Below are 27,963 nucleotides of genomic sequence, written 5' to 3' on the forward strand. Positions count from 1 at the left end.
CATCTGGCGCTCGTCCTTAATCGACGACGTAGGGGTAGGCTATAAAAAGTTAAATATTATCTTAGACCATGACTCCGCAAAGCCATAACGTGAAAGTTGCTCAGTCTGGTTAGAAGTGTTGGTAAGTGTCTGCTTTAAAACATTTGGATACTCTTCGGCTACTTCTTCCGGTGCTGTTTCTCTCAAGGTAGGCTATGCTTCTTTGGGTGTGGGTCTTGAGAATTCCGCTCGTTTTGGTGAAACAGTGAGAGAGCTACTTGACAAAATAGGCTATGGAGTTGTCATTAGCCCACTACAACAGTCTTGGTTAGCTCTCAATTATGTTCACCAGACGTCATGATCCAGATGACATCGAACTCACTCACTGTATAACGAACAGTCTGTACCACCATAATCCATTTTTTAGTAGCCTAACTGGGAGATTCAGGAATAACTCCCTCTAGGTTTGAAGACGCTGCTCAGGGCGTTACAATCGTTCTTGGAACACTGAAACATATAATCTGAAATTGAGCACAATATAGGGCCTATATAGTGTTAGCAATAGGCTACACTCATTATTTAATCATGATGAACTTTGAAACCAGGTTGGAACGGAATCAGCATACTAACTGTTAGGCTACACTGGGGGGGTCTATTTTGTTGCTGTTTCACGTAGTTAGGCCATGTAGCCTACCGCCGTCATTCTCAGACTTCATCCTAGTATATTATAGGCTATCAGTGCCATTAATAAAAAATTCTGTAACCCTATAGGCATTTTTGAAGAAAGGTAGGCAGGCATGATATTTTGAAAGTTCAATGTCTTCTGATTATGAATCTACTGTATAACATTGAAATAAGGGTCTCAGTTTTTCACAATTGTTATTGAAACAATATGTGTAGGCCTATTGGTCATAGGCGAGACACTACAGGTGAATAGTGTAACATTTTTAACTTATAGGCATCTGTAGCTAATACCATGAAACTTTAGTTTGATACTTACATTAACACAAGTAACTTTTGTATTGCAAGTTTTCTGAAATTTAATATATGTAATATATGCAAATGAGTCATCCAAATGAAGTAGGCCTAATTTGCATACACTTCCAAAAACGGAAATCTGAACATTGGATTGAAGACTCAAAGTTTAATTTTGTTGTATTGACACTAGATACGTTTTACTATAGGATCATTTTGGATATCTCTTTTCATCATTCAATAAATAAAAAAGTAGTCGTCTGAATATTGGTCATTCAGTAGTCTTATATCGATTTTCGCCATAACATAAAATCTTATATTATTCAAGCTATGATCTAAACAAAATCTGCTGTAATAGCCTTCAGAATATAGATACATCTGGAGACTTTGATGTAGCTAATGCTATTGAAGTGTTTCAGAATGTGAGGAAAAACTAATTAGAAGTCAAATCAGAAATATCAGAAGTGTAGTAAAGCACCACTGCCTGCGGACGACACCAGGATGGATAGCTGCTTCTTCTGACCTCATTCCATGAAACATGAGCATCCACACCTGGCCTTTCTGGAATTCACTTACAAGATCTAGCGCTCTGGGGAAAACCCACTCTCTGCTTGCGCACTCCATAAAGCTGATGAGCTTGGTTTTCGCATTTAGAGGTGGTGGTTGTTGCCTACCTCACCAACCACACAGGGTCAGCGGTAAATCTACCTGCTATTGCTCCTCGAGAAGACTTATGCAGGAGTTAATGTTTTCAGGCGCGTGCATGTGGGCAGTCTTGCCAAGCTCTCACCATGACACTGCCTCAGGCCTTTTCGTGCTGGGCATTTTCTGAACGCTATGATGGATGCAACAGGTTTTGCTCATTCCAGGCAAGGTGGACCCAGTTGGGCAGCCCTCTGCTGTCTGCTTCGTCTGACAGGCAAAGTTAGACAGGCAAAGTTATCAGCAGTTAGCAACATGCATTTAAGAGCAACTCACAGTCACGTAGTGACAACATTAGGCTATCAACTGTGACATGAAATGTTTGCGCTGTCAACACACCTCTATGTCCAGGTAGAGACAACACAACACAATGTGTTGTTTCTAACACAGTCGTTTTAAGAGTGCCTGGTCTTGATGATGCTGCACTGGAATTGGCACTGGCAAGATCTGTGGCTACCTGGGCTCCATGCTTTTAAAAAACTGAGCTGATAAAATTCCCAACCCCCTTTTTCTACTGACTGCACACACACAGCAAGTCCATTCTTTATTTTTCAATTGAATGTTTCCTGGCCTTGTCCTGGTATAGCATTGTGAACACACCCTTTTTACAAAACACCGGAGCCTCACACCTTTAATGTTCCAATTCAGGGAGATATGACGCAGGCCAAGGTATGGACATTGAAACAACATTTCACTGGCTTTCCAAAGACCGGTGATTTTCAGCTGAAGGATGAAAGGCTTTTATCTCCAAAAGATGGAGGTATTTTTTTATATTTACATTTTCACTATTCTAAATTGGATTTATTTTTGAAACTAGTTGAAAAGATGGAGGTAAATATGGATTAACCAAGTATGTTTAATATTATATTATCCATGTTAATATTGTTTGCATTGAACAAAAGTGCTAATAACCATAAACATAAACATATTATGGTCTGTTCATTTCAGAAGTATTGGTTGAGGCTGTCTATCTAAGTGTGGATCCTTACATGAGGTTTGTAATGCTATATTCAGATACAGCATTGCAATGTTTTTTGTTTTTAAATATACAGTTAAGAACAAAATTATTCATACCCCTGGAAAATATTAATATTAATGTTGGATTTAAACGGATTAAACCACACAATGATCCAAAATCGTTAACAGAGAACAATATCAACATTTTAGAGTGGCCCAGCCAAGGTTCAGACCTCAATCCGTCAAAAAAGTGAGCACATGGCCAGAGTGATGGCAAAGAATTGTTCCTGCCTCAAAACTCGGATTGCTGCTAATAAGGTGTGGCTAGAATCATTGTGGAGACATGGAGAGGCTTGATAGGTATTATAAGAACCATTTTGAGAGCTATGAATGCAAATAAAGATGTTTCCATTTATTATTTCAAAAGGGTATGAATAATTTTGGACATTCCATTTTTCATAAAAATGTTAAAGATGAAAAAACACTTTTTTGATTCCATGTTTCTACCACATTGTGTTACAACCTTTAGCCATGTGGCAGTGTAATTTTCAGTCAGAACAAACATATTGGTTAGTTGGGTCATAAACCTCAATTCCGTGACCATTCTCTGGCTAATATGTTTTGACGACTGATTTGACTTCTACACCCTTTATAAAAAAATTAGACCCCATGTCCCAAGCAAAAATGTCGGCATTTTTTACTAGAGGGCCGAATCCAAAATGGCCACTGACATCATCATATAGTTATGTATGAATACGCTTTTGTGGCAAATTGACCATGAGGATTGTGATTCTGACATCATTTTGAGATTTAGACATCATCTTGGCCCTGAAATCCAAGATGGCCACCATCTGGTAGAGCGAAAACATAATTTCTAATATATTCATTTACTTTTTAACCAGAACACCTAGAATGATGCATGAAGACACTTTTTGTGGTAAATTGACCATAAGGATCATTTTGACATTAAGACATCGTTCTGACCCCAAAACCCAAGATGGCCACCATCCAGGAGGGCAAAAATATAAAGTTTAGAAGAAGTAATAGAAGATTAGTCCAGAAGATCATTTTCCTTTTCATCACAACCATACTCGCTCTCATCTTCCTTGCTGTCTTCAACTGGCCTTGATGCAGGTAGATGAGTTGGAAGAGCAGGGCGACAATGACCATCCACCAACTCCCATCCATGTCCGATTGGCATGGGGTGGTGCTTCAGGGAGGGATGGCGTACTAGTAGTTGGCACGCACGGAGGCAGTGTTGCTCGCGATGGTCGTGCTGATCGTATCATCTGTGTGAATGACCCACACGATGCAGCAAACTCAACTAAAGATGATGAGAGAGACCTGCGGGCACAGGGAACCCCAACACCTACATGAAATTGGATGATCCATTTCCCTCTGCCAGAGCATTTAACACACTGCTTTGTAGTGTTAGTACAAAAGTTAGTACAAAAGTTAGCGTCTACAAAAATTGATATGCAGCTACCTGACTGACATTGCACAAGTTCCACCTTCAACACAATCCAACGTCACCGGCTCATCGAGAAATTGCATCACCTCAACATCCCCCACCTCCTGCTCCTGCTCTACAAAAGCATCATCCAACCCACCCTGCTGTACTGCTCACCCTGTTTTTACACAATGTTAACCACCACCTGCAAAAACAAACTCACTAAAATCACACATACAGCGGAGAAAATAAATTTACTAACACGTCAACATTTTATTCAGTAAGTATACTTAGTGAGGCTATTTGCATGAAATTTTCACCAGACATTAGTATTAACTTAGGTAATCCACACATATAAAAAAATCCAAACATTAATGTCCATAAGTAGAGTTATGAGTAAAAAAGTGGAATGCCACAGGAAAAAAGTATTGAACACGCCAACTGAAATTTCTTAAATACTTAGTGGAAAAGCCTTTATTTGTAATGAGAGCTTCAAGGCATTTCCTGTATGACGGAACTAATCAGTCACAGTTGTGATTTTGGCCCATTCTTTTAAACAGACAGTCTTTTAATATTGAAGATTCCAGGGGTCCCTCTTGTAAATCCTGATCTTTAGGTAACTTCCAAAATTGTTCAATTGGATTTAAATCAGGGCCTTGATTTCCTTTCTCTGAAACCAATTGAGAGTTTCCTTTGCCGGAGCAGAATACATTCTCTCAGTATTTCATAGGGGCCATGGCAGTGGAGTGCATTACCTATGATTTTCTTTGTAACAATTGAACCTGCTGCCTCCAAGTCTTTCTGGAGCTTTCTCCGAGCGGTCCTTGTCTCTTAGGCTACACGTCTGACTATTCTTCTGACTTCCTGGTCAGAAATCTTGTGAGGAGATCCTGTGCATGGCCGATTGATGATGCAGTGATGTTCCTTCCACTTGCAGATAATGGTTCCAATACTGCTTACTGGATGATTCTGAAGTTTTGAAAACCAGTTCCATTGATATGTTTTGCAACAATAATGTTGCAAAGGTCTTGGAAGAGCTCTTTGCTTTTACCCATCATGAAATGTTTCTTGTGTGACACCTTGGTAACGAAAAACCTTTTTATAGCTCATCAATACTAACCCAGCTTATATTAATTTGCACAGATAGGAGGGATAATTACTCTCTAACTATGTATAGATTCCAGCTCGTTCCTTGCCATTCCTTGCCTTTGTGTACTGCTTTTTCTTAGTGTGTTCAATACTTTTTCCCTGTGCCATTCCACCTTTTTACTCATAACTCTACTTATGGACATCAATGTTTGGATTTTTTAATATGTGTGGATTACCTAAATTAATACTAATGTCTGGAGAAAATGTCATGCGAATAGCCTCACTGGAAGTATACTTACTGAAAAAATTTTGACGTGTTCAATACTTATTTTCCCCACTGTATTGCCTCTACGATAATCAGTCTCCACACACCCAACCTATCAGACATAAATGACAGAGCCACCACATGCCTATAGCACATATAATAGCAGCTGACACAGACCATCCCCTGAACCAATTCTTCACACTACTTCCATCTGGCCACAGATACAGAGCACTGAACTGGACTAAAGCCACTTTCAAAAAAAGTTTTGTCCCCACCACCATCACATTGCTGAACAAACTGTAATACTGTCACCACCACAGTTGCTAGTTTCTCACACTGGATGTGTCTATGTGGGTGTCCTAATGTGATGTGTCTTTGTACTGAATGGGGATGGGTAATGCTGGGTAGATGAGATATGTCACATAGGTAGATGGGATATACTGTATGTGTTACATGTTTTTATATGCTGTGTGGATGAGATATGTCACAGGGGTGGATGGATATGTGTTACATGTTATATGTGTTTTTATATATGTTGTTGTGCTATGGAACATGATGGAAGAAGATGTGTGGAAATGATTATCCCTGTGGGACAATAAAGACTCTTCTATATCTAAACTGTTGATGCAGAGATTGTTTACTTTGTTGGCTCCCACTGTACTAACTTGTCAACCCAGCAACCAATCCAGAACTTTTGCTTTCATCAGTCTGAGGCATCTTCTATCATCTTCTCCACTTATGCAATGCTGCGAGAATCAGGCTATCGTGGACCCGTATTCATTGATTCTGCTGATACTGATGCCTATGTCGCAGCAGCGTTAATCTCAAAGCAAATTTCTGGTATGTTCTACACCAAGAGAAAGCAGAAGATGGCAGTCTGCAGTGATCTGGTAACTGACGAGATGGCAGACTGCATTGTGTAGCTGCACTGTATGACCGGATGTGATGCTAACTCTGGAATATGGCAAGGTTAAGAAGTCAGTGTATGACCAGGTGGCAAAGAACCCTGTGGCACGACAACAGCTCTCACGGTGTGGAGAGCCTTGACTTTGAGGAGGTGTTACAGGAACTGTTCAAGTTCACAAGACATGTCATCTATGGTGACCACAAGAGTAGCACCATGGCTGAGGCATGTGCAGTGAAATGGAAGAGCATGAAAAATAAATCATTCATCCGTCTCCCCCCAGATGAAGATGGCTTACGCCAACAGTGCTTACTTGGCATATCTAGTACACAATCCCTCCCTGAAGCACCACCCCATGCCAATCGGACATGGATGGGAGTTGGTGGATGGTCACTGTCGCCCTGTCCGCTATACAAGACCTGCTCTTCCAACTCATCTAACTGCATCAAGGCCAGTGGAAGACAGCGAGGAAGATGATAGCGAATATGATTATGATGAAAAGGAAAATGATGATGTGCAGAGTAGAATTTCATCAGATAGTGGTGAGTCTAGTGAGGCAGAGTGCTCTGATTCGGATTAATCTTCTATTACTTCTTCTAAACTTTACATTTTTGCCCTCCCGGATGATGGCCATCTTGGGTTTTGGGGTCAGAACAATGTCTTAATGTCAAAATGATGTCAAAATCACAATCCTTATGGTCAATTTACCATAAAAAGTGTCTTCATGCATCATTCTAGGTGTTCTGGTTAAAAAGTAAATTTGTATATTAAAAATTATGTTTTCGCTCTACCAGATGGCGGCCATCTTGGATTTCAGGGCCAAGATTATGTCTAAATTTCAAAATGATGTCAGAATCACAATCCTCTGGGTCAATTTGCCACTAAAAGTATATTTATACATAATTGTAGGTGCTCTGGTAAAAATAATACTTTTTTAATACTTTATCAAGATGATGCCGGCGGGCATTTTGGATTCGGCCCTCTAGCAAAAAATGCCGACATTTTTGCGAGTGACATAGGGTCTAATTTTTTTATAAAGGATGTATAGAGGTCAAATCAGTCGTCAAAACATATTAGCCAGAGAATGGTCATGGAATTGAGGTTTATGACCCAACTAGGGTTAGGAGAAAATCAGCATTAAATCAATATTTGCCAGGGGTATTAATAATTTCGTTTTTAACTGTATGTCATATTTTAAGATGATTTTGAATTACAGTATACTTGATTATGTTTTAGGCCCTACAGTAAAGTCTGGATGAAAGAGGGGGATGTGATGATCGGTGCTCAAGTTGCCAAGTAGGTGCCTATCTTATAAAAAAGTCCTCCTTTGTTCTAGTCAGAATTAAACACTTACAATTTACAGTTAGTGTTCTTATTATACCAGCACATTCTGCCTTTTGTCTTTAAGGGTAATTCAGAGCAAAAATCCCAACTTCATTGTGGGCAGTCATGTGATCACACACTGCGGCTGGAGGACCCACAGCTTATCCGATGGCTCAGACTTGACCCCATTGCTTTCTGACTGGCCACAAGATCAGTCTGTCTCGCTGGCAGTAGGTGCCATTGGCATGCCTGGGTAATCACCATTTCAGTTCACCACTAACATGTTCTCAAGTTTAGATGCAAGTTGCAAAATGCATTTAAACTACAACACATTAAAGCTGTTATCAAATGCATCAAATTTAGCCAATTGTTCTTCTAGATGTCTGTTAAGTGTGTATGCTTTAAGACATGGCTGTTCATACACAGTTCTGGTTCTGTAGATGGGGATCAAACTGTAATAAACTTTAGTAAATGATGCTGCAGAAATGTCATACCTGGCTATTAGGGCAGCCGTGGGGCAGCCGTAGCCTACTGGTTAGGGCTTTGGGCTTGTAACCGAAGGGTTGCCGGTTCGATCCCCTACCCAGTAGGAAAAATGTGGGCAGGGCAAGTGGTTGAGTACTGCTCTCCCATGCCCACATCCACGGCTGAACATCCACATCCACCTAACCCCGAGCGCCGCGGTAGCAGGCAGCTCACTGCTCCGGGTTAGTGTATGCTTCAACTCACTGTGTGTACACTGTGTGCTGTGTGTGTTTCACTAATTCACGGATTGGGATAAATGCAGAGACCAAAAGAGTATATGCTTACTTACTTATTAGGTCTGATTCATAGTCTACACAAGCAATGCAAACACGAACACACCCAGCTAGATAAGGAGGGCTTGCCATGAGGGTTTTTCATGAAGCAAGCAATGCCATACCATTATGTTTCAGATGGGGCACATTGTCTGTGTAGCTTTTGTAGACTGTGAACCAGCAGTCTACCAGCTGTTGCAGATGAGATGAAAGATTTACAGTTATAGTTATAAAGATGTATGGACTCAATAAGTGGACTCCTTGATACAGCTCCTTGAGTCATTTACTTGATTCAACAGGGTCGTCCGCTTAATATTCATCATGCCATTTTATCAGGATTCACTCAAAACAGGACTAATGATATCCTGACAACCATTATGGTGGTGGTAGGGTTTATTTGTTGTGCCAATAATATGTCAAATGTCTTTTTCAGTCTGACTGCCCTCTATGGCCTAGAGGAGGTGTGTAGCATTAAGGAGGGAGAGACTTTGCTGGTCAATGCAGCGGCTGGAGCAGTGGGCTCGGTGGTGGGACAAATTGCCAAGATCAAGGTGTGTGTCATTTGGGTAACCTGCCAGCATTGAATGAGTTTTTTTGTTGTTTTTTTACCAAGACAAAAGACAAGCATTGAATCTTTTATCAGCCATTAAAACAATCTGGATGTGTTTCTAGTATTCAAATATTGGCTTTGATCCAACAATTATTGTTCAGACTGCATTTACATCACCAGCATCAATATTATCTTTACTTCTCTGCAGAACATCGAAGATTCAGTCTAACAGACAAGCAACTGAGGCAAATAAAATAGTTCAACGCTAATGCAAGCAATGCAGCAGTTGCATGTTAAAGAATAGGCATTTCCTTGTGTTCCCCAATGCAGGGATGTCGAGTAGTGGGCTGTGCAGGGACAGACGAGAAAGTGTCTTACCTGAAGGAACTGGGTTTTGATGAGGCCTTCAACTACAAGACAGTCAGCTCACTCCAGAAAGCTCTAGAAAAGGCATCTCCGGATGGATATGACTGCTACTTTGATAATGTGAGATTCCTGCCTGTGTGTGTGTGTGTGTGTGTGTGTTTGTGTGTGATAGAATGATGTAGTCAAGGGCCAAATATATATTTACAGTATATGTTGTAATTTTTGTCAATTTTGTAACAAAATGTATTTTGTATACTTAATATGTGTTCAGCTGTCTTTGTTTAAAACATACAGTTTGTAGGCATATAGGCATGTGGGTTTCCATGTGTATTCTACTCATTGACATTAGTGGTGACATTCTGTCCAGGTGGGGGGAGACTTCTCCAGTGTAGTAATGCCACTTATGAGACCCTTCGGCAGGATTGCTGTGTGCGGAAGTATTTCTATGTACAATGACATCACTACACAAACAGGTACTTTCATCTGGATTTGTTTGGGAATGTAATGACTAAAAAATAGGATGAATGTTTGATATTTCATACAGTATTTGACCTGGATGGATACCGAGCCCATTGTACATATTACACCATCATCTTTTGTCTCAGCACCTTGTTCCTGGGAGTGTAGTGGGGGGTATACAAATAATAGTTACCAGTGACAGCTGTGTTTGCAGTTCTGACTTCTGCAGTTCAGCCCGTTCTGCCAGTTTGCTGGTGAAACCTAAAAAAGGAAGTACCACATGTGTTTATGTACTACATCACCCATGAAAAGGCCTGCTGCCCTATGCAATTATACTCACATCACTGACTTCATCATCATTGAAGTGAATAGACAATGAATAGACAGTGAATAGACAGTGAACAGACTGACTTCATTTGCTGTCTGACTGTGTGACATAACCAGTGTTGGGTATCGTTACTTTTGAAAGTAGTTAGTTACGTTACTACGTTACTATCAATTAAAAGTAATCCGTTACGTTACTACGTTACCTATAAATAAAAGTAACGCCTTAGAGTACTCGTGCGTTACCAACAATTAAAACGTGTTTGGGGTGCGTCTCCGCCTGCAGCAGCAACACACATCTCCTTTAGATGCACCAACGGTGCTGACTGTTTATGAATCAATCATGAACCTAACTGTAGGATAATGACAGGAAAGACAGTCAGCATATTGCACGTTTTATTTAAAGCTACATTGTGTATTTTTTTGAGTTAATTCTAAGCAAAAACCCTTTTGTTCTTTCAAAAATATGTGCTCATTCATGTGTAATTACTTCCACTTACTAATCAAAGTATTCTCGTAAGTGTAGAATCTGCTATTCCAAATACATACGCGCGAGTCGCGCGATGGCTGAATCCATGTTGCGCCTCCATCTTTGAAATACATTCGCCAACGAGGGACATTCCTGGAAATTCAAGCTTCGCCTTTCGCGCTTTTAGGCTACACTCAGCTGCACCGTGACGTATGGCAGGGGGAGATTAGTCTACTCCTGACTGCCGGCAGATTTGAAAGGTTGTTGAAGATGGAGGATCACACATATTCTTGAGGTCATGAAAAGGAGTCGCCAAGGAAGCGAAAACGAGAATTAAAAAGACAACGCGACAGGAAAAACAACAAGACCAAAGTAAATATTGGAGTGGCTTTTCCAAGATGGAAAGAGCTCATGAGGAGCAAGGATTTCAAAAGGGACGCCGAAGTTGCCTGCTTTCTTCTCGACAGGTAATTCGGCCTATTCGTGTAAACCTATACAGTCTATGGTGTAAATTCGAAGTTTTACAGTTGCTTGGCTAACTATAGCATAACGCTAGAATGACGTCTAGGATACTTTTCGCGTTGATGAAAAAGGATTGTCTAGGCTATAACATAAATTTGTGTGCTGTGACGGATCAAAGGGAAAGGGCACTGTAAATTGTAGCCTAGTTATTTTTCATTGCTTTTGCTTTGTAGCCTACACAATGTATCCTAATCTGATAATGCTGGGGTAGCCAATTCCAAGGGTGACGTTTACCTCCTGAGGCCTGTCCTGTAGTCTTATTAATTTTAGATGTAGCCTACTAATTACTAGATTGTCTGAAGGGAAAGTTTTTCACCTGTAGCCTACACCTGGGAATGGGGGAAGGGTAGACTAGTCCATTACACTTATGAATGGAGGAAGGGTAGGTCATTACACCTAATGGGGGAAGGGTAGACCAGCCAGCCCAGAGACTGATCAGACTGAGGGTCAAAGTCATTATCATGCAGAACAATACAAAACTGAACTGACAGAACTGTTTTGATTGAACTTTAGTCAATTTACTATATGTATATGAGGTGCATCTACCAAAATACATTTTCTTCACTGTCATAAAATGAATGCACTTTGTTTGTGGTTTAGTGAGACATTCAAACATACTGCTCTTTTTTGTCCAGCTATGAGAGAGAACTTCGAGCAGTCACATCAACACCACTGAAAGGAAAGCCCTCTAAAGTATTAACTCCAGCAGTGTCCAGCATCTCTAGTGGGACAGACAGGTCAGTCACTGCATGAAAATTATATTTTTAATAATTTGGTGTTTACCATTTTATGTACTGTCATATGTTGTCATATGTTGTGAAACACTTATTCATTTCAGAGATGAGCATCTTGGCGCAATTGCAGAAGCCCCTGAAATTGAGAGCCTTGAACAGAGGTAACCCATCAATGCTCATAATGTCTATACCCTAACCCTACATGTGTTCTCTATTGTATATTTTCATGATATAAGCATTTATATATATTTTTTACAAAGCCTACATGACATGAGCATCGCGGAGGAGGATGTGGATGAAAATGTGTTCAATGACCCCATGAACAGTGTGTAAGTAGTACACCCTATAGACATACCGGTATGTTACTATTTGTACTGTGTGGAAGTTCTTTTTTTCTAAATATGTTATTTCTTACAGAATCGACTGGACAGATGAAGGATCTGCATTCCATCAAAGAGATGATGGAGAGAGGGATGACAGCTCCGACGAAGAGTATCTTCCACCAATTTCTATACGGTGTGTGCTCATCTGTTGTTACTTGGCCATATTTTGTGTTGTGTTTTGTCATACATTTTTACATGGTGCCCGTGTGTTCTGCCTCCACAGAATGGGTGGAGCATTAAAGGCAGTGCAGACTGTTGACCATCTTCCTGTAATTGGGCTTGATGAAACTGTGCATGACCTTTCTGCTCATGAAGACCCTACTGACGAGCCCTTGCCCAGTGTTGAGTTGCCCAGTTACCCAGACCCTTTGAAGGTCCAATGTGTAGATGATATCATCTGTGTCCGAGCGGCAGTGTTGTATGAGACCTGCTTGAGGCAGCTTGTCACACTAATGAAGCTGCCGGTGGACAGATGTACAGGTGTTCTCAGGACTGGTCTGGTGTGTGATAGTGTTGCCCCCTTTCACATCAACATCACCTATAAGGGCACGGCAATGATTGCGGAATGGGTAAGTCCAGGCAGTAACAACATAATACAACTGGTACTGGTAGCAATACCAAGCACATTTCTTGTGACAGCCAGTGTTGTATAATTCAAATCCATTTATCAATCTTCTCTGACTTTTAGATATGTCCCAATGGACATAGCCTGTGGAGATGGAATTCGCAGCCTGTGATGAAGTTTGGGATGCAAGCTGGGGATTTCCTTCTATCCACCAACATTTTGTTGTCGGGGAACAACTATGGGAAGGTTTCCCTATTGTTTAAATTCATGAACATGGGCATGGTGAACCCAAACACATTTTGCACAATCCAAGACACATACTGTGTTGACGCAGTCAAGGAATACTGGGAAGAAAGGAATACCGAGGCCATCCGTCGCCTTCAAGGGAAAGACGTTGTGGTGCTAGGTATGTTGAAACGGTGCATGTATAAATTACTTGCAGCAATGACGTATGTTTATTATATAACCTTACTACGAAATATGCCTGGGTTTTTACAGGGGATGGCAGAAATGATTCACCAGGGCATTGTGCCCAGTACTGCAGCTACACCACGATGGAGCTTTACACCAAGGAAATCATTCATGTAGCAACAATAGACAAGCGGCATACATCGTGGAACTCCAACATCATGGAGAAGGAGGGATTTATCCAGACTGTGGACAAGCTTTCCAGAGAGATAAAGCTGGTGGAGATCTGCACAGATGCTCATATCCAGATTGGAGCCCTTATGAGTAAGTGCTCCTCTGATAACATATATGAATACAAATATTGCAAAAAGAGATGTTGTGAAATGCTATGATTTCTCACTTCACAGACCCAGACAAAGGCAAATACAAGGACCTTGGAATTCATCACAGTCTGGACATGTGGCACGGTGCCAAGAATCTGGCCAAGAAACTTGCTGCTGTAAGTTTCAAGACTCATGGGAATCATTGGCTGTAGTTTACTGTTGGGATGAAATATGCATTTTCTTAGCTCTCCATGGACAATTTCTGAAATACCTCAGTATTTTGTTTTTATTTCCCAAAGGCAGGGAAGGTGAAAGGACAGTCCATTCTCCTCCACTGGTTGAAGGACATCGTCAACCATTTTTGGTGGTGTTGCAAGACTGCTGACACCAAAGAGCAGTTCCTTGTAAGCAGGATTGTTATTGTACTGATTGTAGCTGGTAGCTCCCACTATATCTATATATATATTTGTACTATGGGGACCCTTTTCTGTATAACAATTTGTTTTATATATTATGTATTATATTTGTATTTTTTGCACAGGCACTTTGGATTGGCATTTGTCACCATGTCTGCAACATCCACACGTGGCAAATGGGAAGCTGCCAACACAGCGATCTGGGAGAAGGGAAGGAGTGGATCGAGAGAGATTCTAAGTCTCACAAAGCCTTAGTGGACATTGTTTTCAACAAGCGTTGGCTGAAGGATGTCCACAAATATCTGCGTTTCAGGTAAAGCATGTAACATTGTACACAAATTGTGTGTGTGTATGTATGTATGCACACACTAATGTGGATGTGTGTGTGATTTCTTTTCTATTCGAACAGATCAACAGCAGACCTGGAGTCATTCCAGAACCATGTTCAGATGTATGCCAGTAAGCGCTTTGCTTTCACTCCCCCGGTTTATGAGGCAAGAGTTCTGCTGGCAGCTCTTGACTACAATTTCCACTGCAACAGACCAACAAGAACTACATCTGAGGGCAAACAAATGTAAGTTTAATACATGCAGTATTGTCTTGTAAAGTAAACCCACAGGCACACAGTGGTTTGGGATTGGTATGTGCTCTCCAGTTTGTCAGTTGTTGTAATGAGTAATTGACCTGTAATAGTTTACCTTTGTGCCATTACAGTTTCCGAAGACTGTACAACAAACATGCAAGACGATACAGCTTGTACGCCCTGAAATCTGAGAAAACATATGAATACATCTCAGAACTGCAGGGGAAAATTATAAACAAGAGACTCACGAGTGGAGTTGGGATGCCTCGAAGGAGGAGCCTTCGGCCCAATGACCCAAGAAGACTTGGTGTCGTCCCCCCTATACCTCCACCCCCTATATCAGAGCTGATGCGGACACAAGTCTTGGTATGTGATGCACTTGCCTTTGCCTGTAACTCAGTCTAGGCGAAATAGCACTGTACAGATTAATAACAATATGTTGAACTATAAAATGGTGTGTATGTCTAATGGCACCTCATGTCTTCCACAGGAGCAGCTTTTCAGGAGGCTGCGCATTTAGAATGATCCCTATTGCTGGTCCATGTTGCTTCAAAGGCACCATGAAAAAGGAAGGGTTGTGTAAATGGGTGTAAATACCATAATTTGTTACTTTCTGTAAATAAATATATATTGCAAATAACATTATTGACCATGTTACTGTCATTTGGTGTTTCAAAAGGTAAATTACTACAGCTCCTTTTTTATTATAAGTTTGTGGATGTAATGTATAAGAAATACAGCATGAATGGTCTCATAACAAAAATATTTTATTTTCATAAAAGCAAAATACACAGCAACTTGGGATCACTCTTTTTATATTACCCTGTCCTAGAGACCCATGCAGCCAGAAAATGAAATGTCTGTAGGCAGCATATCTGAACACTCTTGTCACCTGGCTCTCTTACATAGCCTAATACTGTGATGTCCTCCCTGTGAATCCGGAGAAAACCTTCATCTAGGCAGTACTGTGTGAAGTGAGGCAGAAGGCTCACACAGGTTTTCTCTCGATCGGTTGGCATGTCTCTGCAGTGTGTACAGGTACACCAAGGCATCCCTGGCACAGGTGGGGGGATGACATGTCTGCGCTGATGCATCATCAATGCATCAAACACCAGACCAGGCTGCCTCGCTAGCAACTGTGTGGTGAGGTCCCTGTGCTCTTGCAGGCTCATTCCATCCACAAATCTCTAAAGAAATAAGACACAAAAAATAAGATCAGATAGGCTTGTTTAGGTAGCAAAGTTAGATGGTTAGCAAAGTAGTAACAGTACTCTTGTCATTTTTCAAGTGTTTACACAAAATGAAGAATACTATGTGTATGGACAATGAAAAGGTGAAAACATTTTCTATAGACCATAACGTAATCATATGTGTCATGATTTCACTGGCAGACAACACATCATGCAGTTGACTGGCAACAGCTAGAAATTGCTACATATAAACAATGGAGATACAAACAGGGAAGCTACACCAAGCGCGTAACTGAAGCGTTCCGTTCGTAACGCGTAAAATCAATTTTAGAAGAATGGTCTATTTTTTTCTGGTGTATGCTAGTTGCAGCAGACGCAACGAAAACGAACGTGCCTGGTGCAGCTTCCGAGCTAATTTCGGTGTCATTGAATTGATACTGTTCAGAGAAATATATTAAAAACACAAACCTCCGTTGCTTCTCTCCTTTGTCTTTGAAGTTCTTCCACTCTCTCCTCGTCATCTTTGGAGAGTCTTCTTCTTTGCCTAGGAGGTCTCACCGATCCTCTGCCTTTTGGCTTTTGGCTTCTCTTTACCTTTCCCTCTTCCTTTTACCTTTCCCTCGCACCTCCGTAGCATCGACTGATCTCTGACTCTGCTCACTGAGAAAAATAGTAGGCTACGCTGTAAACATTGCCTTACACTATTAATCTCGTACATACAGAATAAAGATAGCACTGATACTGTACTAACATTAGCATGCATTCGTTTGGGAATAGCTGATGCTAGCAATGAAATAGTAGCCTACCAAAATAACGAAAACGTAAAACTATTATTCACTTTACATAGGTCATAACCAACATGTTTACTGGCTATATAATTAAATGCAATGTGTAATGTTTTCTAAAGTAACCTCATCGCTGGAAGGAACACTGGACGAAGTCGTAGTAGGCTACTGGAAGCCATGTTAACCTTGGCATGAAACGGCCACCGTAGGAGTTAAAATGCGCTCGGAATGGGAGGGGCTAGAAAGTAATATTCAGTTGGTTGTCATATAGAATTTCACCGCTAGATGGGAGAAGTTCTTACACAAGGTAGCTTTAACAGGCATTCATCCTTTGAGAATTAGAACAGCTTCCATGAATAGCATATACCGGTAATAGGCAGAGTAATAGCCTAATAAAAACAAAAACAAAAAAACAGTAAACATCCTTGTCCGATGTCGTTTCCTCTTTTTTCATTTTAACATAAGAATGTAGCTTACCGTATTAGGCTGCGCACAAAAGAACAGTGCATCACACTATTAATAGCCTAAATCAACTTTACAAGTGCAGGCCTATTAAGTGCTTAACAGGTAGGCACGCAACCTTCAAAATAATGCGCGTACCTCCAAGAATTAGTCAGGGGGCCAAAACTGATATTAAAACTCTGTCGGACACTTTTTGGTACAAGCATACAACCTATCCAGTATTAATATTTAACCCCTTAACATGTGTTCTAGCCAGGTTGTCAGCTTAGAAAATGTTTTTTTGTCCATTTTAACACCATATTCTTATAAGTGGTAAAAGCGGATTTTTTCTGCCAAAGTGCTTTCATTTTCTTCCATGTTACCTACTGTAATTTTGGGCAAATGTGCAATATAATCCAATTTATGTGCAAGCATGATCATTAGGGTGGTTGTCAAGCTGATTTTTGTTTTTGTGTGTGTATGACTTTAAGCAATTTCAGGCCAATTTGTTGGTTTCCTGCTCAACATGACATACCAACACTAAATGTTGAATATCTCCACAACCATAAGGACCATATACATAGAAATGGTATCACAACACTCATGGGCTGTCTGCAGAAGTGTCAGAATGAACATGTATTGTACAGTGTAAGAGAACAGAACTAGAACATGAAAAAAACAATCTTCACCTAAAGAGAACCAGTTTTCAAAGTGAATATCAGCTTGGAAATCCCAAAACCTCTATCAATCAGTACCCCTATCTATGGGAATGCCAAGTTTAAGTCAAGCCAAGTTTAAAGCTTGTAGGGAGAGACAGTGCAATGCTGCACAAGTTGTAATTCTTTAATGTCAAGGCAGCAATGTAGAACTGTAGATGGTAGTCTATGGTGCTATTTGACTTCATTAATGTACCAGGTTGTAACACAAATTATATTTAATTGACATATCACTATAGTTATTAATTCCATCCTAACATAACTGCTCTCTCACTTCTTTAGGGTAAGGGGTTAGTAACTAGTTAGTAGTAATAACTAGTCTTGCTGATCCTAGCACTTACCACCTGACTAGAACTGACTCTCGATTGTTTAAAAAACAGCACTCACTGATGCACTTATTCTTATTGTACCAGAGCTTTTTAAAATGGTCCTATAAGTGTTCAGAGAATTGCTTTATAAAGCTTAAACTGTTAACCATGTTGTTAGTTGCTTTGGTTAAAAATGCGTCAGCCAAATGTAATGTAATGTAATAACTAATAGTTGTATGGCAAAGGTGACGCAGTGACACTCAGGAAGGCACTCAAGCAGTGACACTCAGGAAGGCAGCCAACAGAAGGCACCCAGGGACCATGTCCATGTGCTCAATCTGAGTCCTAGTCAGGGACACAAAAGAAGAGTTTACCGTTTGGAGAATGAATACATTCCCGATACAAAACATGCATGCGTCCAAGGGCATAATATAAATCTAATCTACAAAACAAGAAAAACAATATCATGCCAAATAATCTGAAACAATGTAGTTGCATATAATGTGGCAAAACTCAATAATAATGATGCGAGTACCTGAGTATTCTTGCACCGAGCTGCACAGGCACATCCACATGCCCCACTACAAAATATTCCACTTTTTTGACATTGCCTGGTACTGCACTGACTTCCACTTTCCTTGCATCCACATATCGTCAGCTCCAAGCATCTGGCCTGTACAGGTTCTTTGGTTAAAAGCTGGGGGACAAGCATTCCATCCTTCATGTGCCAACCACAACTGGTTGGTAAGGGCAACTGTGGATGGGTCACTGGTGACTGTTTCCACTGAGTTGGTGGTAAAGTATCCACATTGGCTTTCACTTTCAAAAACAGGGCACAGCGAACATCATGGGAAGTGCTGGTCGTTTTTAGATCATACAGTTTGCAGACAAATGGTTCTGCTGAGGATAGAATAGCTGGACTTGGTACTTCATCCTCACCAAAGTTGTGGAGAAGATGAGGGCACTGCTGGAACACTTTCCACGCCATCCTTTTTCATATTCCAGTGACCTGACTGGTAGTGTCACATCCAGTGATGGCATGAAATGCCAACAGACCATCCAGAATCTCATTTGACATTTTAATATCATGCACTTTAATGTAGCGTGGTTTCTTGGCAGTTCCTGCTTTCATCCAAATTTCTGGGCTCAGCAGGTTGCAAACACAAGCTGCAACAACAGTACATCTGTGTCATTGCACTGAATGATGAGCCTCTCATACCCTTTGGTTGTGGCATCATGAGGTTGTGCCTTCATCTTCTCCACAACTTTGGCTATTCTATAAGTATAAGTATATGTACTCTTTTGATCCCGTGAGGGAAATTTGGTCTCTGCATTTATCCCAATCCGTGAATTAGTGAAACATACTCAGCACACAGTGAACACACAGTGAGGTGAACCACACACTAATCCCGGCGCAGTGAGGTGCCTGCAACAACAGCGGCGCTCAGGGAGCAGTGAAGGGTTAGGTGCCTTGCTCAAGGGCACTTCGGCCATGCCTACTGGTCGACAAACTACAAACTGTATGATCCAAAAACGACCAGCACTTCAATCCATGATGTTCACTGTGCCCTGTTTTGGAAAGTGAAAGCCAATTTGGATACTTTACCACCAACTCAGGATGCCTTGTCTCTGCACCTAATGACGGCCCACTATCAAACAAAGGTACGTACGTACGTACGAAAACGCACGTACCATGCGTTTTCCCACCAGCGGAGCTAGTTGGCTAGTTCAAACTTTTGCCAACTTAAAAAAAGCTTAACTCGTGTCAAGCTGTTTGCCAACAGCAAGATCCATCTTCTAGCCCTGGCAGCAAATGTAATTGCCGCTAGGGTGCGTCTAGATTTCTAGGCTAGCAACTATATTGTTTCAGATTATTTGGCATGATACCGGTATTGTTTTTCCTGTTTTGTAGATTAGATTTATATTATGCCCTTGGATGCATGCATGCATGTTTTGTATTGGGAAGGTATTCATTATCAAAACAGTAAACTCTTCTTTTGTGTCCCTGACCAGGACTGAGCACATGGACATGGTCCCTGGGTGCCTTCTGTTGGCTGCCTACCTGAGAGTCACTGCTTGGATGGGGAAAAACATACCTTTGCCATACGACTATTATATAGTTATTACTACTAACTAGTTACTTACCCCTAACCCTAAAGAAGTGAGAGAGCAGTAATGTTAGGATGGAATTAATAACTATAGTGATATGTTAATTAAATATAATTTGTGTTACAACCTGGTACATTAATGAAGTAAAATAGCACCATAGACCACCATCTACAGTTCTACATTTCCGCCTTGACATTAAAGAATTATAACTTGTGCAGTATTGCACTGTCTCTCCCTACAAGCTTTAAACTTGGCTTGACTCATTCCCATAGATAGGGGTACTGATTGATAGAGGTTTTGGGATACTATGTTATGTTTCCAAGCTGATATTCACTTTGAAAAATGGTTCTCTTTAGGCGGAGATTGTTTTTTTAATGTTCTAGTTCTGTTATCTCTTACACTGTACAATAAATGTCAATTCTGACACTTCTGCAGACAGCCCATGAGTGTTAGCTTTCATTTGATACCTTTTTTATGTATATGGTCCTTGTGGTTGTGGAGATATTCAACATTTATTGCTGGCATGTCGTGTTGAGCAGGAAACAAAAAAATTGGCCTGAAATTGCTTGTACAAGTCACACAAAAAATTCAGCTTGACAACCACCCTAATATCTTACCTATGGGTGTCTTCTACCTAAAAAAATAGGGTGACAGCTTGTACCAAAACATGTCCGCAAAAGTCTTAACGGAAGCCCTTTTCAGAATTGGCCCCCTGACTAATAGCATAACAACATCCACATGCAATAATACAACGACAATGTCTACAATGACCTACTCATTTGGACAACTTGATACAGCCCTATACAGGCTAAAGTTACCTTTAGTTTTGTTCTATTTTGTTCTAGCGTAACGTGACGTCTGGCTTTAGTACAGTCTAACATTCTGACAAGCACACCAATTGCCTACCTTGTTCTTGCCCATCTGGAATAACTCCTAGCTTTGCTGCCTCCATCCTTTGTTTTCGTTGTTTAAACTTGTGATATCCATTGATGAGTATTGAATTAGTGTATTAGCTCAACATTGTGTGCTGATAACCATATATAGATAGCCTAGTAAAAGAAAACAACAAGTAGCCTATTGCGTGTCTGCGTGCGTATTCTCTCTCCTGCTCAAACAAAATGCATGCACGTTAATTTTGATAAGGTGTTCACTAACTTTACGTAATAGAAAATGGTAAATAGCCTAATGGCATGCAGCTAAAGGGATACTGTGCATAGTTGGGAAGGTATGGTAGGCCAATTTGGTGTGAATACACACACACACAAGGGAAATTTTCTGTTGTTGAGTAGCTTGATGGTACGCACAGTGTGTATGGACGTACACCTGCAGGCGCGCCTGCACACACACACACACACACACACACACAGAGGCAAGGAGCAGGGCACAGACGCAAGCAGCCACATCTGACTAAATGCAGAAAGGCAGGGACTTTACTTTCCTTATCGAGGGAAATTCTTAAAGTAACGGAGTAACGAGTGCTTATTTTGGAAAATAACAGAGTTACTGATTACTGAATTCGCAAAACTAACGCGTTAGATTACTCGTTACTGAAAAAAACTAATAAGAGTACTCTAACGCGTTACTTGTAACTTGTACTTAAACACACGGTTTCCACACCGTGGTAATCAACTGCGATAATTATGATATTTGAAATGAAAACGGTAATTGTTATCGTCAAGATTTTTATCGCTGTTTACCATTATACCGGTAATCGTTACATCCCTAGTCATGACAGAAACCGAATGACACTTAATGACAGAAGCGTTATGTCGTAAATGCATTTTAAAAGTTAGATGATGTTTATTTTAATATAATATAATAATTAATAATTTAAATAGTAGGCCTATAACCCCCCCCCCCCCCCCCCCCCCCCCATTACAAAAGCTATGGCCCGCGATGCCATTGTCTGAAAAAAAATTGGCCCGGGTCCAAACGTAATTGCCGACCCCTGTCGTAAATGTTTATGACTTGTTTATATTGTTCATGACAGTGTCATGTCACTCTTATGTAGATACCTTTAAGTAAAGTGTAAGACTAACAGTAAACTTGCGTTTGCGTTACTTGTAACGCGTTACCCCCAACACTGGACATAACTGAGTATGCTCACTGCACCTATACAAATGCCTTGCCCATGACCGCAGTAAGCAGGGCTTAATCTATTTCGGATCTCAGCTCTGGGTGGGAACTCTGAGTTTTGGCCTCCTGTGCACCATGCAGGACCTTTAGGGAGGACGCACTCTGTCACATCTAGCAGTGGCATCACTGGCAAAGACATGCAAAAATAGATGAATGAATGGTACCCCACTTAGTGTAGGTCTCAGCAAGTTTTGATGAGATAGATTAGAAGATCGGTCACGTGCCATCGTGTGTATGAACTGGCAGTGTTATAATTTTATTCAGCCAGGTGAGCTATCAGAGATATCAGCTAAAGCAAGCTGTACAATAAGTAACACGGATCCAGTATAATAGGGTGATGGAGTCTGTTATTTACATTTTGATTGGGTAGATAATAAGAGTTGGTCTTTTGTATTCTTTAGTATTCAAAAGATTAAGAAAGTGTTGACAAAAGTTCTGGCAAGCATTCTCATGCATTTGTAATATTGGATGATTATTTCCCCTAAGCACTGGGAGTAAGTCATAAAATAATTGCCTGTTTCCTGATTTCTTAATGTTTTATTACCACAAGATGGCGCCACTGCTTATGACATGTTTCCACATAAACAGTGGCGTCATCTTGTGGCATCCTATCCACTCTCTTCACAATTAAACATGCAGTCAATGATTGCATAAGAAGTCGTGTTTGTTTATGTTTAAAATTATTAGCAGACACTTTTGTCTAAAACAGTGTACATTATATTTCAACCAAGGACCAAACGAAACATATCAAAGAGGTAGTTAAGCTCACCCATCCCTTCAGTGGGCCTATTCCCAGAGAAACACCACACAGGGTTTTGTTTTTGTTTGAGGGACAGGATGCCCCCACTTTGTTTGTTTCTGGTTTTGGAAGCGTGGATGTTTTATGGTGTACTGCAGCTAGCGGATCGTGAGGAGATGATTGCTGAATGTGACAAAAAAATGTATGGGCTGGAAATCGCCTACGACCGCTGACTGCACCCTTTAATGCCATTAATATTACTGAAAATATAACTGCCCTCTGCCCTCTCTTAACCTATAGGTCCATACATTCAGTCACATATGATCTTCAAGCAGCTGCGCATGGAGGGATTCCTCTGTACGCGCTGGGAACATAGGCACCCGGAGTCACTGAGACGGCTTCTGACCTGGACAAGAGAGGCAAGCCTGTTAACTCTCTCACGCTAACACACACACACACACACACACACACACACACACACACACAGAGGGAGTACCACAGGTATAATGTGAAATGTACAGAGTATAAATCTATTTACAGCTGTGTTTTTCAGTTAGCCTATTAGCTGGTTTGGTGTTCACTCCAAATCAAACCAGCTAATAGGCTAACTGAAAAACACACCATGCCAATCTCTAGGTATGGTGAAGGGTATGTGATGATGTAGGGCTATTTTAATTCCAAAGGCCAAGGGAACTTAATCAGGATGCATAGTATCCTGAATCCATGAAATAAGTGGCCTTTAAAAACAAAAAATCTGCCTGCCTCTATGGGAATTTAACATGGGTCAAATACTTATTGCCCCTGTAATTTAAGAAAGAACATTTATTTATTTAATTCTTCATTCACTAAGGAAATTGGTGTCCTTAAAGATTGGATTTTTACTCATTGTTTTGATTAAGGCATTAAGATCAATTTCTAACATATTATTTTATATTCCTCATTTTAGTCAACTTTAGCATGGGTTCAAATATTTATTTTCCCCACTGTAACAGTGACAAGACACCGTCATGACACATGAACTCTAACCCTAACTTGTCATGACTAGGGATGTAACGGTATGAACATTTTACCTCACGCTTAGTGACCAAAATTATCACGGTTTTCGGTATTATCGCGGTATAAATAGACGCAGAGTGGCTACAGTACACGTTTTGCGGTGAAAATGTTCCGCCTTTTAAAATCAGGTGTAACTTAATCCATATCGCAGTTAAATCCATCAATTAGACAACAGAATCAGTAGGGTACCAGTTTTTTTTCATTGTACCAGGCCTACTGTATGTCAGAAGCAGGCTCGGATGAAGCTGGGAAGGATTAAACACACGGTTTCCACACCGTGGTAATCAACTGCGATAATTATGATATTTGAAATGAAAACGGTAATTGTTATCGTCAAGATTTTTATCGCGGTTTACCATTATACCGGTAATCGTTACATCCCTAGTCATGACAGAAACCGAATGACACTTAATGACAGAAGCGTTATGTCGTAAATGTTTATGACTTGTTTATATTGTTCATGACAGTGTCATGTCACTCTTATGTAGATACCTTTAAGTAAAGTGTAAGACTAACAGTAAACTAACAGAGTAAAAGTTACAGAGTCATATTGACAATAACACAAAGCAGTTTAACTACTGACATAAACAGTGGCGTAAGTACTTGTCATTTTGATTGCACTGACAGTTTAATTGTTATAAATATTAAAGAGACATAAAATAAGTATTTTGAGCAAGATACCCCCCCATTGCAGGTAATCCACCATGTGGTACAGTTAATGATGATTTGAGAAATGTACTAACTGTTGTGCAAACGTTAATGATGATTTGAGAAATGCACCAAAGAAAAACTGTAACAAGGCCCCCTGACCGGCCCCGCATTCAATCAGCCATTTCCTAAATGCTTATGGGGAAATTAATTAAGTTTTTCTGTGTTTGTCACTTTTCTGCCCACTTGAGGCGTATTTTCTTCGCAACAAGCGTATTAAAAACATGGTGTGGTATGTACTAACAGGCCGCACTTAGGAAAAAACGCAGACCGCCTTTCGCAGGACCTGAGAATGGCAATTTGCGCTTTTCTGTGTCATGCATATGCATTCATTGGAGAGTCAGGGGAAAGTGGGAGTTTTGTGTAAAATGATGGGAGGAGAAGCGTAAAATGCACCTAACCAGGAATTCCCTTGTATGTACAAAAACTATACCCATGAAATCATGTCTGTTTTGCGGTGAACTATTTCGGCCTTGTAAAAGCAGGTGTTAGTCCAAATTGTGGTTACATGTGTCAGTAAGAGAAGCGTTCAAAGACAACAGAATCAGTATTATTCAGCGCACCGGTTTTGCTTCTTTGTACTAACCTTAACTTTAACCGGCCTTTCTAATGTCTATAGATTTGGCTATTAAAGCCTACGTGCACATGTAGTTTGAGTATTTGAGTACTTAAGTTGAGTAGAATACTGTTCTGCATTATCTCTTTGCTTGTTGATATCTTCTTATCATATATTATTTCATGACCGCTAAACTTGACTCCTTTTAATGTTGTCATCAGTTGACATCGTTCAACTGCGCTTGTGATTGAATCATGCCGTTCAGTTGTGAGCAGTGCAAATTGGGGTTGGGGCCGAGAAAGACGCTGACCCGATTAGCTACAGGTATGATAAATAGCACGTAAAATGAAGAGCCACGATGTGTGCTTTCTGCGGGTTGGCCATGGCGCTGATGAAGGGTACTTAACATTGCACGCGGCATGGGCGCTGCGCTCGCCGCTAGATTGCTCTTGGTTGAGTTTTTTTCTGTTGTGCTTGCCGCCAGGCTCAGCGCAAAATACTTATGATTTACAGTGCACCCTTAAAAATGCTGCTTGTGCTGTGCTTTGCCCGATGCATGCAGCAGACCAGTTCTTGCACATGCAAGCCATTGAAAGTAATGTGTTTCATAGCCAGTGCTGCTGTTTGCGCGTGCAATGTGAACCTTGCTTAACGTTGCGTTTGCAAAATGTACGTAAATCTGCCACTCAGTGTATATATTTTGCTATTCAAGATTAGTAGCTTTCCTGTACATGCCTAATGTATTTAACTCATTGTTACTATTCACTGTATTTTATGGTATGTTACCTTGTGTTTGCTCCACAGGGGAAAATCAAATGTAGGGAGCACATCACCGAAGGTTTTTTAAACATGCCTTCCGCCTTCATGGGCATGCTACAAGGGGACAACATCGGAAAAGCCATCGTGAAGATGTGACTCATCCCAAATACATTATCCCAAATGCATCTCACTATCAAATGCAACAAGTGCTGTAGGCTTTGCAGCGTATGGAGGAGAAAGAATGATGACCTAGTCAGCATATATCGAGTGCATAGTGGAACTAATGGGGAAATCTGTCCTTGTCAATCAAATAACTATTTTAATTCGTATCATACTTTTGAAATGATGTCACAGTTTGATATATTGGTAATTGTACTTTTCTGTTAGGCCTATTTGTTTTACAGCTTTAGCACCACAGTATGTGTTTTTTCATGTCCTGAATAAGATGCATGCACAGATATACATTTACATTTATTCATTTAGCAGGCGCTTTTATTCAAAGTGACTTATTTGTCAATAATATTACAAGGGTCATCGCCCCCAGAGCAATTTGAGGTTAAGCACCTTGCTCAAGGGCACAACAGTGGAAGCTGAGAATTGAACCCACAAGTTCTCTGGCTATAAACATTCCTAACTTTAGGATGACCCATAACATATGATGCCAGTCATCTCGACAGATCTCTGCTATCTCAATGTATCGCAATGGCTGTGGGGTCCGGGGTCGTCTTTTGTAGCTCCTCCCACTGGCATCACATCACAATCAAAATCACATGGACAGTCAGGCGCAATCGATTATTTAATAAATAAATGTATATTACGAATAATAATAAAAAGGTGCTACCTAATGAGACTATTTTTTTCCATAGAGTGTAAAAGAAAAATATTTGTTCCTGCTTTATTCTCCATAAACAGTAAAGTTTTGTTTTTGCCTACCGAATAATCACTTCCAGAATGCTGTAATCCATATACATCGTACACCCCCGCCCGAGTTGCTCTTACGCACGAATGTGACATAATTTAGCGTGTAGCACTTAAGGCAGGGGCGTCACTAGACCTTATTCACTGGGGCACGTGCCTTAGTAAAAGTCTCCAGTGCCCCAGTAAAATTCTAGCGCTGCTCTCGCTCAAACGGCATTCAGGAGCGCATCTCAGTACCTGCTTTAGTCATGACTCGCGCCTGTCACTTACCAGCTATAATAAAAAAAAAAACAAGGGGGAAAAAAGGAGGCCATAATAGCCAATCAGGAAATAGCACCTCTGTAGCTTGGTAAGATTGAACGCAACAACCAATGAAAATCGTTCACATGATGCTTCCGAGTCTTTTGTTGCAGTGGAAACCGCTGGAGCTCATCACATCACTTTGAGCGCAGAGTAAGTCGTCCCCTGTTTTAATGTTACAACAAATTCACAACTTGTTTGACAGAAAATATGACAAGTTGATCAATGTTAGAGAATGTTGCCCACATAATTAGCATCTGTTTTTCAATGCTTAGCGTCATTGTAGCCTAAATTTAGCAACAGTTTACCAGCTTGTGCTCTCTCCCTGACACACACACTCACACCATGCGTATGCTGCATGCACACATGCGGACAATTAATAATGATTTACGTATACTGTAGAGAGAGTCCTGTAAAAGTAGCCTATACTGTTTGTGAAGCTGTCCTACTGTAAAACTAAACATAGCCTTCTGATAAACTATTCAGAGATGGACATTAGAAAATTCTTCCTGAACAGAGGCAGAATGAGAGGAACAGTGAGGAGAGATGAGGAGGACGAGGGAGGTATGATAATTGCCCACATTAACAGTAACATTAACATTTATGTTGGTAATAGTCAGTGCTGTGATTTGATCAATAGTTTAATGGCAAACTTAAATAAGTTTGCTGCATTTGCAAATATAGCCTATAATAATCTAC

General features: G+C 40.6%; 2 protein-coding genes across 4 annotated transcripts; both read left to right on the forward strand.

Moving 5' to 3' along the window:
* Window positions 1-8: 8 nt before the first annotated feature.
* Window positions 9-27,868, forward strand: LOC143133955 (prostaglandin reductase 1-like). Of its 3 annotated transcripts, none has more exons than XM_076293955.1 (10): window positions 9-187; window positions 2,305-2,416; window positions 2,605-2,650; window positions 7,558-7,617; window positions 7,730-7,897; window positions 8,875-8,992; window positions 9,322-9,477; window positions 9,725-9,830; window positions 23,268-23,386; window positions 26,092-27,868. In XM_076293955.1, the coding sequence occupies exons 2-10, from the start codon at window positions 2,311-2,313 to the stop codon at window positions 26,200-26,202; spliced, it is 990 nt and encodes a 329-aa protein (XP_076150070.1). In that variant the 5' UTR covers window positions 9-187; window positions 2,305-2,310; the 3' UTR covers window positions 26,203-27,868. The 3 variants fall into 3 exon arrangements, with proteins under 3 accessions (XP_076150070.1, XP_076150071.1, XP_076150072.1); XM_076293956.1 differs by having other exon boundaries at window positions 9-121; XM_076293957.1 differs by lacking the exons at window positions 23,268-23,386; window positions 26,092-27,868 and adding an exon at window positions 19,997-20,620.
* Window positions 10,710-15,078, forward strand: LOC143133954 (uncharacterized). Its single transcript, XM_076293954.1, has 14 exons — window positions 10,710-11,076; window positions 11,767-11,868; window positions 11,970-12,026; window positions 12,126-12,194; window positions 12,283-12,381; window positions 12,472-12,817; window positions 12,937-13,219; window positions 13,312-13,545; window positions 13,629-13,720; window positions 13,844-13,948; window positions 14,086-14,273; window positions 14,370-14,534; window positions 14,675-14,909; window positions 15,034-15,078. Exons 1-14 carry the CDS (start codon window positions 11,021-11,023, stop codon window positions 15,061-15,063), a joined length of 2,061 nt encoding a protein of 686 aa, XP_076150069.1. The 5' UTR covers window positions 10,710-11,020; the 3' UTR covers window positions 15,064-15,078.
* Window positions 27,869-27,963: the final 95 nt, after the last annotated feature.

This window comes from Alosa pseudoharengus, unplaced genomic scaffold (genome assembly GCF_046254945.1).
Source record: "Alosa pseudoharengus isolate Yale_2024_CS ecotype anadromous, Long Island Sound unplaced genomic scaffold, YU_APseudo_1.1 YU_APseudo_1.1_scf_2, whole genome shotgun sequence".
Classification (NCBI taxonomy): Eukaryota; Metazoa; Chordata; class Actinopteri; order Clupeiformes; family Clupeidae; genus Alosa; species Alosa pseudoharengus.